Source organism: Culex pipiens, chromosome 2, assembly GCF_016801865.2.
Source record: "Culex pipiens pallens isolate TS chromosome 2, TS_CPP_V2, whole genome shotgun sequence".
NCBI lineage: Eukaryota > Metazoa > Arthropoda > Insecta > Diptera > Culicidae > Culex > Culex pipiens.
In genome coordinates, this window is record NC_068938.1 from 32,060,048 (window position 1) to 32,077,000 (window position 16,953).

General features: G+C 38.5%; 1 protein-coding gene across 2 annotated transcripts; it reads left to right on the forward strand.

Annotated features, from left to right (window-relative positions):
* The first annotated feature begins 2,547 nt into the window (after positions 1–2,547).
* Positions 2,548–16,953, forward strand: LOC120426886 (casein kinase I). Of its 2 annotated transcripts, XM_039591690.2 has the most exons (3): positions 2,549–2,770; positions 6,672–7,544; positions 14,887–16,953. In XM_039591690.2, the coding sequence occupies exon 3, from the start codon at positions 14,971–14,973 to the stop codon at positions 16,261–16,263; it is 1,293 nt and encodes a 430-aa protein (XP_039447624.1). In that variant the 5' UTR covers positions 2,549–2,770; positions 6,672–7,544; positions 14,887–14,970; the 3' UTR covers positions 16,264–16,953. The 2 variants fall into 2 exon arrangements, with proteins under 2 accessions (XP_039447625.1, XP_039447624.1); XM_039591691.2 differs by lacking the exon at positions 6,672–7,544 and having other exon boundaries at positions 2,548–2,770.

Consider the following 16,953-nt stretch of genomic DNA (forward strand, 5'->3'; position numbering starts at 1 on the left):
AATACCTTTCTGAAAATGTATAACATGACAGGGTTTCTTACAAAAACCACCCTTTTTACAATCTTCCGGACATACGCCAAAATCGTTTTTTTAGCATAACTTTTGAAGTACTTTTTTAAACTTCATAATTTTCAATAGGGACTTATGGGACCCCAAGACGAATCGAATGAGACCAAAACGGTCCAAATCGGTTAAGCCAGTGCTGAGATAATCGAGTGCATATTTTTTGGTGCACAGACCCACATCCCTACACACACACACACACACAGACATTTGCTCAGAATGTGATTCTGAGTCGATAGGTATACGTGAAGGTGGGTCTACGAGGTCAAATTAAGAAGTTCATTTTTCGAGTGATTTTATAGCCTTTCCTCAGTAAGGTGAGGAAGGCAAAAACTATGGAAATCCCAAGTGAGTAATTTGTTAATTAAAAATGAATAGTAATTTATGATTTTAGGAATTTAAAAATTTAAGAATTTAAGAATTTCAGAATTTCAGAATTTCAGAATTTAAGAATTTAAGAATTTAAGAATTTAAGAATTTAAGAATTTAAGAATTTAAGAATTTAAGAATTTAAGAATTTAAGAATTTAAGAATTTAAGAATTTAAGAATTTAAGAATTTAAGAATTTAAGAATTTAAGAATTTAAGAATTTAAGAATTTAAGAATTTAAGAATTTAAGAATTTAAGAATTTAAGAATTTAAGAATTTAAGAATTTAAGAATTTAAGAATTTAAGAATTTAAGAATTTAAGAATTTAAGAATTTAAGAATTTAAGAATTTAAGAATTTAAGAATTTAAGAATTTAAGAATTTAAGAATTTAAGAATTTAAGAATTTAAGAATTTAAGAATTTAAGAATTTAAGAATTTAAGAATTTAAGAATTTAAGAATTTAAGAATTTAAGAATTTAAGAATTTAAGAATTTAAGAATTTAAGAATTTAAGAATTTAAGAATTTAAGAATTTAAGAATTTAAGAATTTAAGAATTTAAGAATTTAAGAATTTAAGAATTTAAGAATTTAAGAATTTAAGAATTTAAGAATTTAAGAATTTAAGAATTTAAGAATTTAAGAATTTAAGAATTTAAGAATTTAAGAATTTAAGAATTTAAGAATTTAAGAATTTAAGAATTTAAGAATTTAAGAATTTAAGAATTTAAGAATTTAAGAATTTAAGAATTTAAGAATTTAAGAATTTAAGAATTTAAGAATTTAAGAATTTAAGAATTTAAGAATTTAAGAATTTAAGAATTTAAGAATTTAAGAATTTAAGAATTTAAGAATTTAAGAATTTAAGAATTTAAGAATTTAAGAATTTAAGAATTTAAGAATTTAAGAATTTAAGAATTTAAGAATTTAAGAATTTAAGAATTTAAGAATTTAAGAATTTAAGAATTTAAGAATTTAAGAATTTAAGAATTTAAGAATTTAAGAATTTAAGAATTTAAGAATTTAAGAATTTAAGAATTTAAGAATTTAAGAATTTAAGAATTTAAGAATTTAAGAATTTAAGAATTTAAGAATTTAAGAATTTAAGAATTTAAGAATTTAAGAATTTAAGAATTTAAGAATTTAAGAATTTAAGAATTTAAGAATTTAAGAATTTAAGAATTTAAGAATTTAAGAATTTAAGAATTTAAGAATTTAAGAATTTAAGAATTTAAGAATTTAAGAATTTAAGAATTTAAGAATTTAAGAATTTAAGAATTTAAGAATTTAAGAATTTAAGAATTTAAGAATTTAAGAATTTAAGAATTTAAGAATTTAAGAATTTAAGAATTTAAGAATTTAAGAATTTAAGAATTTAAGAATTTAAGAATACAAGAATTTAAGAATTTAAGAGTTTAAAAATTTAAGAATTTAAGAATTCGGTCAACAAAAGTTTAAATTTTTATCAAAACAAGATTGAGGAATTACAGCAAACTTGGCTTACACACTGATCGAGTAATACCGAATTAAAATTGACAGAAATGTCGGAGAGAAAAAGCATGGCAAGAGTGGAAATCGCTCGTTTTGATTTGGTACCAGAGCGACAGTAAAAAAAATGATATTGATTCAAAAAAATAAAGAATCAAATTTTAAAAATTAATAAATTTAAAATCTTTAATTCTAAAATTCATTAATTTAGTCATATTAAAATAAAATCATATATCATATAAATTAAAATGTTTGAACTTTCTACGAATATTCACCAACGCGAAATTTTAATCCAACGAACGATCTTTTTAAATTTACAGTATTTTTTCTTTGAGTGTAGATTTAAACAATTCTAGAGTTTTTTATGAATAGGTCCTATAAACATATAAAAGACAATAGTTTATTGGACCTTTAAAAAAAACTCTGGAATTTCGAAAACTTAAAAATTATTAAATTCAGAATTTTTTGACAAATAACTTTGTCCATGCTCACCTCCATCATCTTGAACCGCTTGACAGCTGAGCTGGCAGCCCTGTCCTGTGGTGGTGTGCGTGGCGGTTACCAACGAATTGCCAGACGAGAAAGAGGTTACCAAAATCGCTGTCCCGTCGCCGTCGCCGTCGTCGCCATCCAACTCGCACACTCAACTCAACTCATCGTAGCAGGCCCAGCTCGTGTTTTTCGATTGGGGTTTTTTGTGTGTGGCTCGTGGTTTCTCTCTGCTCCAACCTCCTCGGAAAGTGTCGCTTTTCGCCAGTAAATCTCGTCCGAAAGTGTCCGGCATGGTCGTAACCGGATGCGTGTGCTTGTGTGCCGTGTGATTCGCCTGGAACTGGACCGGTGGCCGTCGAGGTGAGCTGGAAAAATTCGATTTTTTGTGCGGGTCTTCAGTGGCCATTTCAGCAAAAAGAGGGCCTTCTTTTTCGTTCGCCATCGTCGTCGTCTTTCAAGTTGTGCGAGAGAGAGAGAGAGAGAAAGTGGAGAAAAGAAAGAGACGGCGAACGGCAAAGTCAGCCATCATGTTTCCCCCCTACAACACACGCACACACTGACAGGGGGAGGCGGCACGCATACTTGCGCAAGTGCGCACTTGTCGTGTCGAGGAAAACACGGTGGGGCTGGGAACGGAATTTTTGTTTTGGTTTTTGAAGATTGAAGAACGGGTTTCTCAAGTTTGGAATTTCAACAAGTTTCACTTAGCTTAAGTTCAGTTAAGTAAAGTAAATACCGTATTAACGGTATTAACTTTTTAACAGGGCGAATCCGTGATGTAAAAAAGCAGCCTATCCCTTTCTAACTCAAAGTGAACTGTCACTATATCAAGTGAGATAGACTGTTTGTTTATATCTACAGATTCGCCCTATTGAAAGCCGTGATCTACAATCAACTTAGTAAACTTGCTGGGCTTATATACGTTGCTATGCAGTTGTTTGTTATGAAAGCGCCATCTTGCTGCAGATTTTGAAATTTTCCAATCCATACGTCAAGTTTCTAACTAGATTACTTTTTCATTGTAGAAGATTAGATTCATTTCCATTCATTCAAATTCCTAAGCTAAGTGCAATTTTCTAAGTAAAGTAAAGTAAAGCCATCACCATCGCATGCCCTCGGCGTGACATTCTAGGTACTTGAATCTTACGTCCCAAGCAGTGATGATCCCTTTTCAAGTCTTGATACTAACATCTCCCCAAGTTGCATCAAATTTTGTTATGCACAAGCAAAGTCTCAGAACTGATTGTAAACTAAAATGGGAAATATGAGAAAAATAAATTTCGAAAGTGAATACGAGAAATCAAAGAAATTTGGAAATGTTTGTTTGCGATTTAAAACAACTTTTGTTTTCTCCTGTTTTTAATTTTTCAATTTTTTTATTACATTTTATTTTGCCAAGTTTATTTATATAATGATCTAATGATAAATTTTAAGCGAAATTGAATTGACATATTTTAGGTTATCTTTTGAAACCATTGATATTTACATTCAAAATAGCTCTCAAACTAAAAAAAGATAAAATGTTGATTTTAATCAATGTTGCGTCAATGAAGGCAATAATCATACAAATATCTATTTTCTTACTGAAAAATTCAATAATAATCTGATATTCGACAATACAAATGATTCAAAAATAAAAATTCGACAATATGGAAAAACAAACATTTCAGAAATATCAAATAACACAAAAAAAAGGTATGAAGTAAATTCGAGAATAAAGAATTTATAAATTCAATAGATCAAAAAGTTAAAAATTCGAAACAGGAAAAATTTCAGAAAGTACAAGTCAAAATTTCAAAAGTTTAAAAGATCTGAAACATAGAAATTCGAAAACACATATTTACGAAAAACCCAAAATTCTAACATTCAAAAACTCTAATTTTTCAAAAATTCAAAAAAAACTCAAAATTTTAGAATTGGATGTGGAGTTCAGAAATTTCAAAATTTAAGAATTTAAAAATTACAAAAAACAATAAAATTCAGGAATTTAAAAAATTTAAGAATTTATGAATTTAAGAACTTAAGAAAAACTTTTAAACATTTGTACCAGCCTATAATATCCTAATTTCCAAATTTCATAACTTCCTAATTTCCTAATCTCCTAATTTCCTAATTTTTAGAGTTTTTTTTTATAAAAAAAAGGTCCTATAAACTAAGGGGTAGGCGTGGCTGAATGGTTACGCTGTTCGCTTTGTAAGCGGAAGGTTCTAGGTTCGATTCCCATCTGCTCCTATCGAGAAATTATGGAAAGAAGGAATTCTGAACACTTGAATATGAACAAAAAATACATTAGCTCGCGGCGGGGTTCGATCCTCCGTGCTTTGGGTCAGCAGACAAAAATGCTAACCACCAGACCATTGACTAGAAGGATTAGGAATGCTATAAGAATCGAAGAAACTTGACTGGAATCGTGTACCTAAGAACAGTAAATGCAATATTGAATGCAAGTTGAATTCAAGGACACTACTTACTGGTTGCATAATTGTTAGGCGAATATTGAACTTTCAACACGACCAGAATTCACCACAAATAGCTTGGTGAACCGAATTGGAAAGCTTCCAAAATGAATTCAAGAACATACGAAGAATTAAGGACTATAAATAGATTTGACCGGCCGCATCACTTACCACGGTGAATCCTGGCTTCACACCCATCTTACTAATACCCTCAAACCTCACGTGATACTTTGTCGAAGACGCAGCCGATTTAGCGGTCTTCATCACTCAAGTATCGGACTAAAATTCCTATCCACTTCCCCGTGTCTTACCACTGGTCGTGGCCGGCGCTGTGATTGGCTAGCATGATAGGGACATTTGAAAGTTGCGAAGTGGTGATGATTGGTTCCTACTCTTCATCTGTGGTCCATGGAGCAATTCTTGGAGGTCCTGATCAATAACAGAGTAGCAACTACGGGTAGACACCAATGCTATGCTATAAAAAAAGGTCCTATAAACTATTGTCTTTCATATGTTTATAGGACCCATTAAAAAAAACTCTAGATTTCCTCATTTCTTAATTTCCTTATTACCTAATTACCAAATTTCCTTGCAAATTTCTTAACATCCTAATTTCTTAATTCCCTAATTTCCTTATTTCCTAATAACCAAATTTCCTAACTTCCTAATTTTCTGATTGCCTAATTTCCTGATTTTCTAATTTCCTAAATTTCTCTATTTCCTAACATCCTAATTTCCAAATTTTCTAATTTCCTAATTTCTTATTTTCCTAATTACCAAATTTCCAAATTTTCTAACTTCCTAATTTCCTAACTTCCCTAACTTATCTGATTTCCTTATGTTCTAATATCCTAATTTTCTAATTTCCTAAATTTCTCAATTTCATAACTTCCAAATTTCCTAATTCTTTTATCTCATTATTACATAATTTCATAATATCCTAATTTCTTAATTTCCTTATTTCATTATTACATAATTTATAATTTCATAATTTTATAATTTTAGTTTGTCTAGTTTTAAAATTTATGTATTTCTAATTTTCTGATTTTTTGGAAAAAAATAAATGTTGATTTCTCAATTTTTTATAATTAATAATTGTTGTTTAATGTTTTTGAATAAACATTTTTAATCTGTTTAATTTTAACTTTCAAAAAATTTAAAAAAGAATATTTTTGATCTTTTTATTTTTTCTATAAAATCCAGTATTTTGTTCTAGAAATCAGGAGGAAATCCAGTTTTTCGCAAAAATATAACACGTAGCCTTATGTATGGGACAAACTTCAAATGCGTTTTTCTCAACTTTCTGTTTTTGCATATGGGACATTTATGCGAACATGGGCAGTGTATATGAACATTCTCAAGTCTTTCGGAAATTGATTTTTCGTAAGTAGGTACAATACCGATGCAGAAAGGGCTTTGTTTACCAATGGCTCTTATGTCCTTTTGAAAACTAATCCAAGATTGATGATCAATCACCTTACGGTAGATTAAGTAACGTTTTTTTCAGAAACAAGATGGTAATCTTGAATAAATTTTACGATATTTTTGAGTTAGTTCTGTCTTAATGACTTATATTTAGGGATTTACACCTTAGAGCTTTTCGTTCGGCGATGGCACGGATTTTCAAAACTAAATGCAGATTAAGAGATCATCGCAGCAGATTTTTCATAAACTTTAAATTACATTTATTTTATAACGAAATAATCCAAAAACAAATTCTTATTTTGTTTTCCAAAACTATCCCATGTCATCCCAATATTTACATTCCTATCTTCTTATTTTTCCGCACATTTTTCCTTCCACAGACCCTCTTTGTGAGCAACAGCAGCAGCAGCAGTAGAGTTGCAGGGTCGTCGTCGTGGTGTGTTGGAACACCAAAAAGGAAAACCGTACGCGCGCCTCCTCTCTACGCGTTTCTCACACACTCTCTCTCGCATACCCATCGGAATCGCTGTTTGTGTGTGCGGGCCCGTCGTCATCATCCAGTCGTCGTCGTCGTCGCAACTCAGGGGTACAAGACCGTCCGTCCGAGAAATAGACCGAGAGCGAAGAGACGGGTCGACGGGGCGAAGATTTTCAACGCCAGTCAGCAGCAACTTTGAAATTGAAATTGCCTTCGCGCATCACAGCCAACAGCAGCAGAAAAATCAAAAGCCAAAATTGCTATCGACAGCAGCAGTGTGTGGAGTGTGGTGTGAAGTGTGTGCTGAAAGCAGCGAAATTTATGCTGAAAATCGACAACCATTGAACAACGGAGGCCATCCGAAACTGGGGCTGTAGCTTTTATAGTTGGAGGTTGGATGATTTTTTCCTTCCTTCTTCGTACGAACTCACAGTCTGTGTGTGCGTGTGCGTGTGTGTGCGAAGCGTTTGTGTAAGTGGCCACCCCGAGAGTCGAAAGGGGGCAGCGGCACCAGAAGCAGCTGGAACCGGAGGAGACGGACGAGTTGAACCTACAACAACAACAGAAAAAAAAGAGTTGGAAAAAACAGCCCTACAAAGAGCCACACAATTTCTCCGCAGCCAAGGAAACGAACGCGAAAAAGCAACAAGGAACCTGGCCATCCCGGGTGCGTAAGCTCAGGTGAAGAAGCACCACCAAAACACTGCTCGCTGCCAACAAAATAACCTCGAGCAGTGAAAACATCTCTGTCGCGCAGAACGCGGACGGGATCGAGGTAAGTGCGGTCGAGCCTTCAGTGCCCCCCCGAAAAGGGTTCGGGAGAGGAGGGGGGTTGTTATTATGATTTCGGCGGGGCGGCGGGCTCCTTGGAGTCGCGCGCGAGTGTCGCCTGTTCGGCTGCACACACATACGAGCCGCGCGAATGTGTCTGCACGGGCTGTCCTTTATTAGGGTTTGCTGCGCTTGCTGATTGTTACTTTTGGGCGAATTGATTGCAGAGTGAACTGAGACACACACTCTAGAATTACTGGCCGGGAAAATCTGTGACGACTGTGTATTTTGAAGGAATTTGGGAACATCCGCAAACTTCGGTTCAGATTCAGCGTGCACTCAATTAATCATCAAAAGAAGTGCTGGCTGAGTCAGACTCATTGTGCGGAAAAACTAGCGAGCCATGGTTTCCCGGGAATCCGGTGGCGCCTCACGGTATTGCTGCGCCAGTGATGTTGACCTCCGGGCGTGCGTATGCGTATCGTTTTATTGGATTACGATGTAAATTTTCGGACAGTGATGAAGGTAGAATTTCGCTCAATTTGTAACTAATTAGATTGCTTGTTTAAAGTGAGTCAACAAAACGTAACAGAGAGGCAAATGTGTTGTGATCCGATAACCGTCACGCTGTGTTCTTTTTGACAAAATCATGTGAATTGCATTTGGGCAGAAGCTCAGCGATGAGGTTGGTTTTCAAGATTTTCTTATAGATTTGTGCGAAAGTTGTCTGTCCTCTTATGAAGTCGAGCCAAAAATGTCATTAGGGCATAAAACCAAAATGTAAACATTATTATTACACTATTCCATTCATTAGAATACGCCCTACATGCCCTCCAAGGATCAAACAATTGGCTATTGAAAAAAATAAAAAATATGTTAGGGCACATAGAAATGTTTACCCCAAATCACACAAATTGTGCCCTTTCCTTTTTCGTTAGTTTTTCGTAGTTGTGGAACTTTGTGTTTTATAAAGTGAACATTTTTTACTCTGATTCACTTCAAAACCAAGTTGGTTTACTTATCACCAGAGATTTTAGCAAAAAAAAAAAAACGTAACTTAATCCACCTTTAGGTGGTTGGTGCCTTCCTCTCATTTATAGAGTGATTCCAACCCCCCTAAATTGTCCACATGGTTTATGGATCTCCCCTAACGTGATCGCAGTACCTAAGAGCATCATTACCGGTGCGTTGCGGAAATTGTTGCTATTTTATTAACCCGTAACGCTTCTATTTTAGTTTAGTCACCCACTCGCACACCGGTCGTTGCCAAATTAGGTTGTCAATTTACTACCCGGCAACCTTACCGGTGGTTACTGAATTATTTTGTTTGGTGATTTTAATAAAAGTTTTCCCATATATTTGATCACGAAAATAAAATGTTAGAATGTCTACTTTGCGATTCCGACTGGCAGAACCGGTTTTGGGCACTGTGGCCACCGGGAACCTGCTACAACCGAAAAAAGTCCTTTTTGAGGCCCCGACTTTGAGGACCTGTATCTCCGGAACGATAACACATAGCGGGTTGCTTCCAGTTGCATTTGACGGGTTATAACCTCAACTTTATGCTCCCGTAGAGATGATTTGTCAAAAGTGGACACCGGTTCCGTTAACCCGGAACATCCGAAAAACATGATTTTTACAGATTTTGTTATAAAATCAACACATTAGTACATTTTTTCAACCGGATTTTTTGTAAATTATTACATACGTACACTACATACTACCCCTGACTGTTTGGGATCGTTCCGGCCAACTGTGGCCAATCCGGAACCGGTTCCAGGGTACCACCAAAACGGTTCCAATAATGGTATCGCTAGAAACCCATCATGTTGCATATCAAACTTCATGAAATTGAAAATTATGACCATCTAAGGTCATGACGATATCCTCTGACTCAACCTGGTCACTCCGTAACCGGTTACCGGTGGCCAGTGGGGGACACTTCCGGAGAATTCAAGGAAACATATCACGCGACGTATCAAACATCATGAAATTAAAAATTATCAGCATCTAAGGTCATACCGATATCCTATGACCCAACTTGGTCACTCCGGAACCGGATACGGGTTGCCACTGGGGGACACTTCCGGAGGGTCTGTAAGTTAGGTAATTTTGGAAGGTTCAACTAAATTTATCTACTACAGAAAATTCAAACCGCCATCAATGAAATGGTTCCGGAATGGTAATCGGGCTCGGTTGTGTAGCTGCTAGTGTGATTGCTCTCACCCAGCCGGCCTGGGTTCGATCCCAGTCCCCGACCCCGTTCACATTTCTTAAGACGAGTAATGTGTCATCACACCTTCTATCGGATGGGGAAGTAGAACGTCGGTTCCAGCCTCAGTTGTTGTACGGTCATTTGATCATTCCAGATGTAGGAGTTTTCTCCCTGCTATAAGTACAAACAACACTCCAAACCAAGCCTCCTCCGGTGGAGTCCCTGGCGGCGGTTGGACTCCCAATCCAAAGGTCGTCAGTCCGAACCCTGGGATGGAAGGTTCCTTGGAAAATAAGAAGGATTTGGAGCTCTTCCCATTGAAACCTTTTAAATCTTAGGTTCGAGAAGAAACTTCAAACTTGGTTCTTTGCATATTCCACAAATTTCCTCCATTCCCAACCCATTTTCGGTTCCAATTAATCAGGATGGGACGGAGGACATCGCCATCAGCAATTGTCTCCCAGTGGCCAGGTTGGATTAAAAGACGTGGGCAAGCTTCCCATGCGCCAGTGCCAACGCACACAGCGGGTTTGGTTTTTTAGCTTCGGTACGAGCCTGATCCCATTGTGTGTTGGTATTTCGGTTCATCGTACCAGCGCACCACGACAATCTCGGCTCGTCGCCTCGGTTGTGTGTCTGGCACTCACCCGAGGCATGAACCCAGCGTGCCGTGGTACGCGCCGTGGTATTGAAACCGCTTTGTACCACCAGCGCGTACCACGGCACGTACCTCGGCTCGTGCCGAGTGAAGCACCTTGGTTCATACGTTGGGTTCATGCCTCGGGTGAGTGCCAGACACACAACCGAGGCGACGAGCCGAGATTGTCGTGGTGCGCTGGTACGTTGAACCAAAATACCCTCGGCTCGAGAGAGTCGGGTACGGGTGTAAACCGAACAAAGCAGGCGCAAAGCAAAACCGAGGTACAAGTGAACCGCGTGTACCGCACGGTGCAGGGAAGCTTGGACGTGGGCAAGACCTTTGGTGGTCATAATTTGCAATTTCATGAAGTTTGATATGTCACATGATATGCTTCCTTGCATACTCCGGAATTGTCTCCCAGTGGCCAGCGGCAACTGGTTCCAGCGTAACCAGGCTGGGTCACAGGATAGCGGCATGACCTTAGATGGTCATTATTTGCTATTTCATGAAGTTTGATATGTCGCATGATTTGCTTCCCTGCATACTCAGGAAGTGTCCCCCAGTGGCCACCGGTAACCGATTCCGGCGTGACCAGGTTGGGTCATAGGATATCGGCATGACCTCAGATGATCGTAATTTTCAATTTCATGAAGTTTGATAAGTCGCATGATATGCTTCCCTGCATACTCCGGAAGTGTCCCCCCGTGGCCACCGGTAACCGGTTCCGGCGTGAACAGGTTGGGTCAGAGGATAGCGGCATGACATTAGATGGTCATAATTTTCAATTGCATGAAGTTTGATACGTCGCATGGTAGGGTTCTTTGCATACTCCGGAAGTGTCCCCCACTGGCCACTGGTAACCGCTTCCGGTGTAACCAGGTTGGTCATTATTTTCAATTTCATGAAGTTTGATATGCAACATGATGGGTTTCTAGCGATACCATTATTGGAACCGTTTTGGTGGTACCCTGGAACCGGTTCCGGATTGGCCACAGTTGGCCGGAACGATCCCAAACAGTCAGGGGTAGTATGTTGTGTACGTATGTAATAATTTACAAAAAATCCGGTTGAAAAAAATTACTAATGTGTTGATTTTATAACAAAAGCTGTAAAAATCATGTTTTTCGGATGTTACGGGTTAACGGAACCGGTGTCCGCTTTTGACAAATCATCTCTACGAGAGCTTAAAGTTGAGGTTATTACCCGTCAAATGCAACTGGAAGCAACCCGCTATGTGTTATCGTTCCGGAGATACAGGTCCTCAAAGTCGGGGCCACAAAAAGGATTTTTTTCGGTTGTAGCAGGTTCCCGGTGGCCACAGTGCCCAAAAACGGTTCTGCCAGTCGGAATCGCAAAGGAGACGTTCTAACCTTTCATTTGCGGCCAAGACATCCAAAATCGGTCAAGATTCCGAATTTTGGCAGCCAAAAACATTTCTGGGTCATAGAAATCTGGAACGATCTGGAATCTGGAAGCAAACTCGCGTTTCACGTCCAAGATGGCATTCGTCACAAATCTGCTCCGGTCGGAGCAAACTCTAACGTTGCGGCCAGTATCGGTCCCGACCGCCGTACCTCCAGATGTTTTCGTCGGCGTACGTACCCCACCTCTGCGGTCCTTCATTCTGCGCTGCGTGGCCGTTATTGTGTTCAACTCGCTGCGTGATTTGAAAACACGGAAGTGCCCTGTCAGGTGAATCCGCTGCGGCCGGTTCACAATAGCTGCTTATTCCACCTCATCCTGTTGGTTCCAAAAGCTGGGGCCACCGAAGTCACGCGCGGACAATTCAAACTGCATATTCCGTCGAACCAAGTAATATTTTTCCGCCGGAACACTTCAATCCGCAATCACCGACAAAACCCGAAAAAAATCAAGCCAAACTCTATCTAGTTTGTTTTGAACTTTGACAGTTCAAAGTTTTAGTTGCGTTGCTAGCGTGTTGCCAAATATGGTAACTCGCTCCCAACCGAGGCATTACGTTTTAGTTTAGCAACGCATTTGGCAACGACCGGTGTGGGAGCAAAGTTACTATCACGCGTTACAAAACCTTAAAACCTGCCTAATACTCACGCTGGTAAGGTTGCTCTAAGAGGTATAAAAATGGTGATTAGTAAAAAAACAGACTACCTACAGACTTTTTGTCAAGATTATACAGACATCGGCTTTGAGGAAAATGGCATCCCCGACCATTTGAGGTTATGTAAATTCAGACCATTTTTTAAACTGCTTGTAATTTTAGATAGGTAAGTCAGATCTTGAAAAATCTTAATCCACAAGAATGGTCATTTCAGAACCTTTCTAAAAATATACAATATGGCAGGTTTTCATGCAAAACCCACCCTTTTTTGCAAATTGTGAATTTCATATGCAGCAGTTTTTTAAGCATAACTTTTGATGTGCTTTACTAAATCTTATAAATTCCAATAGGGACTTATAGGACCCCAAGACGAATCGAATGAGGCTAATACGGTCAAAATCGGCTCAGCCAGTGACGAGATATTCCAGTGACATTGATTTGGTACACATGTCTACATACAGCCAAACACACAGACATTTGCTCAGCTTGTGATTCTGAGTCGATAAGTACAAATGAAGGTAGGTCTAGGAGGTCTAACTAAAAAGTTCATTTTTCGAGTGATTTTATAGCCTTCCCTCAGCAAGGTGAGGAAGGCAAAAACTCCGAACTACACAATTAAACTTGATCCAGCAGCTCATGTTCACTACACTTTTGAGAGACTCAAATTTTTATAATTCGCAATCTGGGTATCGAACGATTCAAAATTTTGCATGCATTTTCAAAGTTTTAGGGTTTTTTGAATGAAATATTATAATTTTCACAAACACCGTATATTTTTCGAAATTTGTCAAATTTTTATAATTTGCAATATGGGTGTCAGCCGATTCGAAAATTTGCTTGTGTTCACTGATTTAGAATTTTTTGAGTTTTTAATTAAAAAAAAAAACTCTAAAATAGTGAAAATGCAGGTAAAATTTCGCTTCGTTTAATACCCATATTGAAAATTATGAAAATTTTAGTACTTCAAAAAAATACGGTATTTTGTGGAAAATTTAGTATTTCATTCAAAAAACTCTTAAACAGTAAAAATGCATGCAAAATTTCAAATCGTTTGATATCCATAAAGCAAATAAAAAAAATTCGAGAAAATACGGTATTTTGTGTTTTTTTTTTTATATTTATGCTTGAAAACCTAACATATTATTAATAATATTATCAGAAAATATGTTTTAAAGGTAAGCTTGAAAATTCAACATAATTTGGTTGGATTTATTCTATTTTAGAAATACAGGTAAAATTTCACTTCGGATAATCGAATCACGATTTTTTTTGCTGCCTAATTTTTTATTGTCGAGCTTAAGTATGACCCCTAAACTATGTTAAAGTAATTTAAAACTTTTAAATCCAAGATGGCGGCCAATATGACGGTGTTGAAATATTGAAAAAAATGCTAAAATTACTAAAATGGGGTTGCAGAACTCGAATTTGATGTTTAAAACAAGAAAAAGATAAAAAAAATGTTCGTGATTCGATTATTCGAAGTCCCATACAAACCTTCGGATAATCGAGTCTGGACTGTATATTAAATATATGTTATCGTCGGTTATCGCCGAAAAATTATCGGAATAACGATAACGATAGAACTATCGTTATCGTTATCGAACCTCGCTGCATTCATTTGGCTTTGTTTGCCGCAAATAAGTTTGCGAATTTGGCAAACTGTCAAACACAAAAAAGTGCGAGTTTGTTTGTTTGTTTGCCATAGTCTAATAGCTCCTTAAGTAAATTTCAAGATTATTCAGGTAAACACCGATAACGCGATCGAAAAATAAAGTGGACGAATAAGGCTCTCAACTACTTATTTAACAGTTTGCGTACAGGACGCCGAATTTTTTGATCATTTTCCGGCATACACATTATTTTGAAACTTAAAAACCGGTAAAAGAAATGTTTTTTTTTCCAATTTTCTTATTTCTTTTGATCCGTTTGCACCTACGTCAAAAACCAAGATTGTTTACTTTTTACGCTTTGGTCTGACAGCTTTATCGTGGATTTTGTTCTGGAACAAGCGAGGGATAGAACACAGCACCCCCTATTGAGGAGAACGAAAAAGGTCAAACGATCACGTTGGATGATGAGAGTCAACTCGCGTAGAAACATTGTCTGGGCATATACAAAATTACTACATACCTACTTAGTTTAACAAAAAAAAAGGAAATGCTAGTGAAAAACACAGCCAAAGTTGACCCCAGCAATGATGAAGTCACATAGAACAAGTTACACTTCTAACCCAAAGAAAAAATCCTTAAAATTAATGGTTCTTTTTTCCACTGCTTTTTTAAGATTAAAAAAAATAGCAGAAAAATTTACTTTTGGCGTATTTTTGTTGTAGAAGGTTAAGATTCTTCTGAAATGGTCATGCTCCTAAAATGTAACTCCATCTGACCCCCAAAACTTTTCTCCATCTTTTTCAGTACATCCTGCAGGAGATTGGCACCGGAGACACGGTTGAAAGAAGCTTGATCAAGTAGAACCCCCCGCCCACAGACAGACACACGATGGAACTGCGCGTTGGTAACAAGTACCGGCTCGGTCGCAAGATCGGGTCCGGCTCGTTCGGTGACATCTACCTGGGCACCAACATCTCCACCGGCGAGGAGGTCGCCATCAAGTTGGAATGTATCAAAACGAAGCACCCACAGCTCCACATCGAAAGCAAGTTCTACCGGATGTTGCAGGGCGCCGTCGGCATTCCGACGATCAAGTGGTGCGGCTCCGAGGGAGACTACAACGTGATGGTAATGGAGCTGCTCGGTCCGTCGCTGGAAGATTTGTTCAACTTTTGCTCAAGACGGTTCACACTGAAGACGGTGTTGCTGCTGGCAGACCAGATGATTTCCCGTATCGATTTCATACACTCGAGAAGCTTTATCCACCGTGACATCAAACCGGACAACTTCTTGATGGGGCTGGGGAAGAAGGGCAACCTGGTGTACATAATCGATTTTGGCCTGGCCAAAAAGTACAAGGACTCGAAGACGATGGCGCACATTCCGTACCGGGAAAATAAGAACCTCACCGGAACGGCCCGTTACGCCTCGATCAACACACATTTGGGCATCGAGCAGAGCCGTCGTGACGACCTGGAATCGCTGGGCTACGTGCTGATGTACTTCAATCTGGGAACGCTGCCCTGGCAAGGACTGAAAGCGGCCAACAAGCGCCAGAAGTACGAGCGCATTTCCGAGAAGAAGCTGTCGACGCCTATCGAGGAGTTGTGCAAAGGCTTCCCGCCAGAATTCGCCTCGTACCTGTCGTACTGCCGCCAGCTGGACTTTACGCAGCGTCCGGACTACTGCTATCTGCGGAAAGTGTTCCGAACGCTGTTTGCACGACAGGGTTACACCTACGATTACGTGTTCGACTGGAACATGCTGAAGTTTGGAGGTTCCTCGCGCCACAACAACGCAACCGAGCGGAACAAAACGGGCGCCGTCGTCCAGCCGGGAGATCCGGGAGCGATCGGCACCAGCATGGTAGCGACGGCCGGAGGCGGAGTGGTCACGACCGTCACCGGAACGACGGCCTCGCTCGCGAAGAACGATTCCTGCAAACAGCTCGCCACTAGGCTGGTCCAGATGATGGCGCAGTCGCGGCCACCGGGCGTCGACGGCCAGCAGGTTCCGGTGGGACCCGGAGGACAACCCGTGCAGCAGCAGCAGCAGCCGCCACACAACAACAACGCCGGCAGTGCAAACCCGGAACCGACCTTCTCGAGGCACGACACGCCCGAGCGGCGCTCGTCGATCCGCTTGCGCGGCCAGAACCTAGACTCACGAAATATTGAATAATATTAAATTCTTTCCCTAAGTTTTTATTATTTGCATATATAATTTTAATATTATATACGTGAGAACTGTCGGTTATGCAAGCGCGGGAAGAGAGTAAGGCAAGCTAAAGCGGACTGCGCGGAAAGGGCGATCCTTGTTGGCAACATTTTTTTTAATTTGTACTCTCAGCGCCAAAGGATCGCCGCAGAATATATATATATATACATAGACTAGTTAGTGCGAAAATTTACAGACATAAATACACGCAGTAAAGCCGGGATTATTGGAAAGGTAGTAAGAGAGCTCTCAAACTCCCACAAAAACACACACACATACATACATACACGCATTATTATTTGTTTAAGGGCCATCAGAATGTGTAAATGCAAAAGTTGGCCTCGAAGAGCGCAGACAGATGGGGAAAACACAATTTATAAGAAAGTATAGATATAATGGAATTATTGCTTAATTCAAAAATTAATTATACATAAATGTAGCACTTCAACCTGGAAAAAAAATGAAACAAAATACACATTAGAAAAGAACCCGAAATGACGATGAGCACATCCTCACTTATACAAAACAAAGAACCTAACACAAACACACACAACTAAACAATGCGACCGTATTGTTCATCTATATTCACATCCAATTTGCGTGACGGTACCGTAGAGAACGTAACCTTTAAGCGTAGTTAAGCGAGTAAACAAA

Excerpts from the sequence above, each read along its gene's own strand:
- LOC120426886 (XM_039591691.2), top strand. The coding sequence starts at position 14,971 with ATGGAACTGCGCGTTGGTAACAAGTACCGGCTCGGTCGCAAGATCGGG.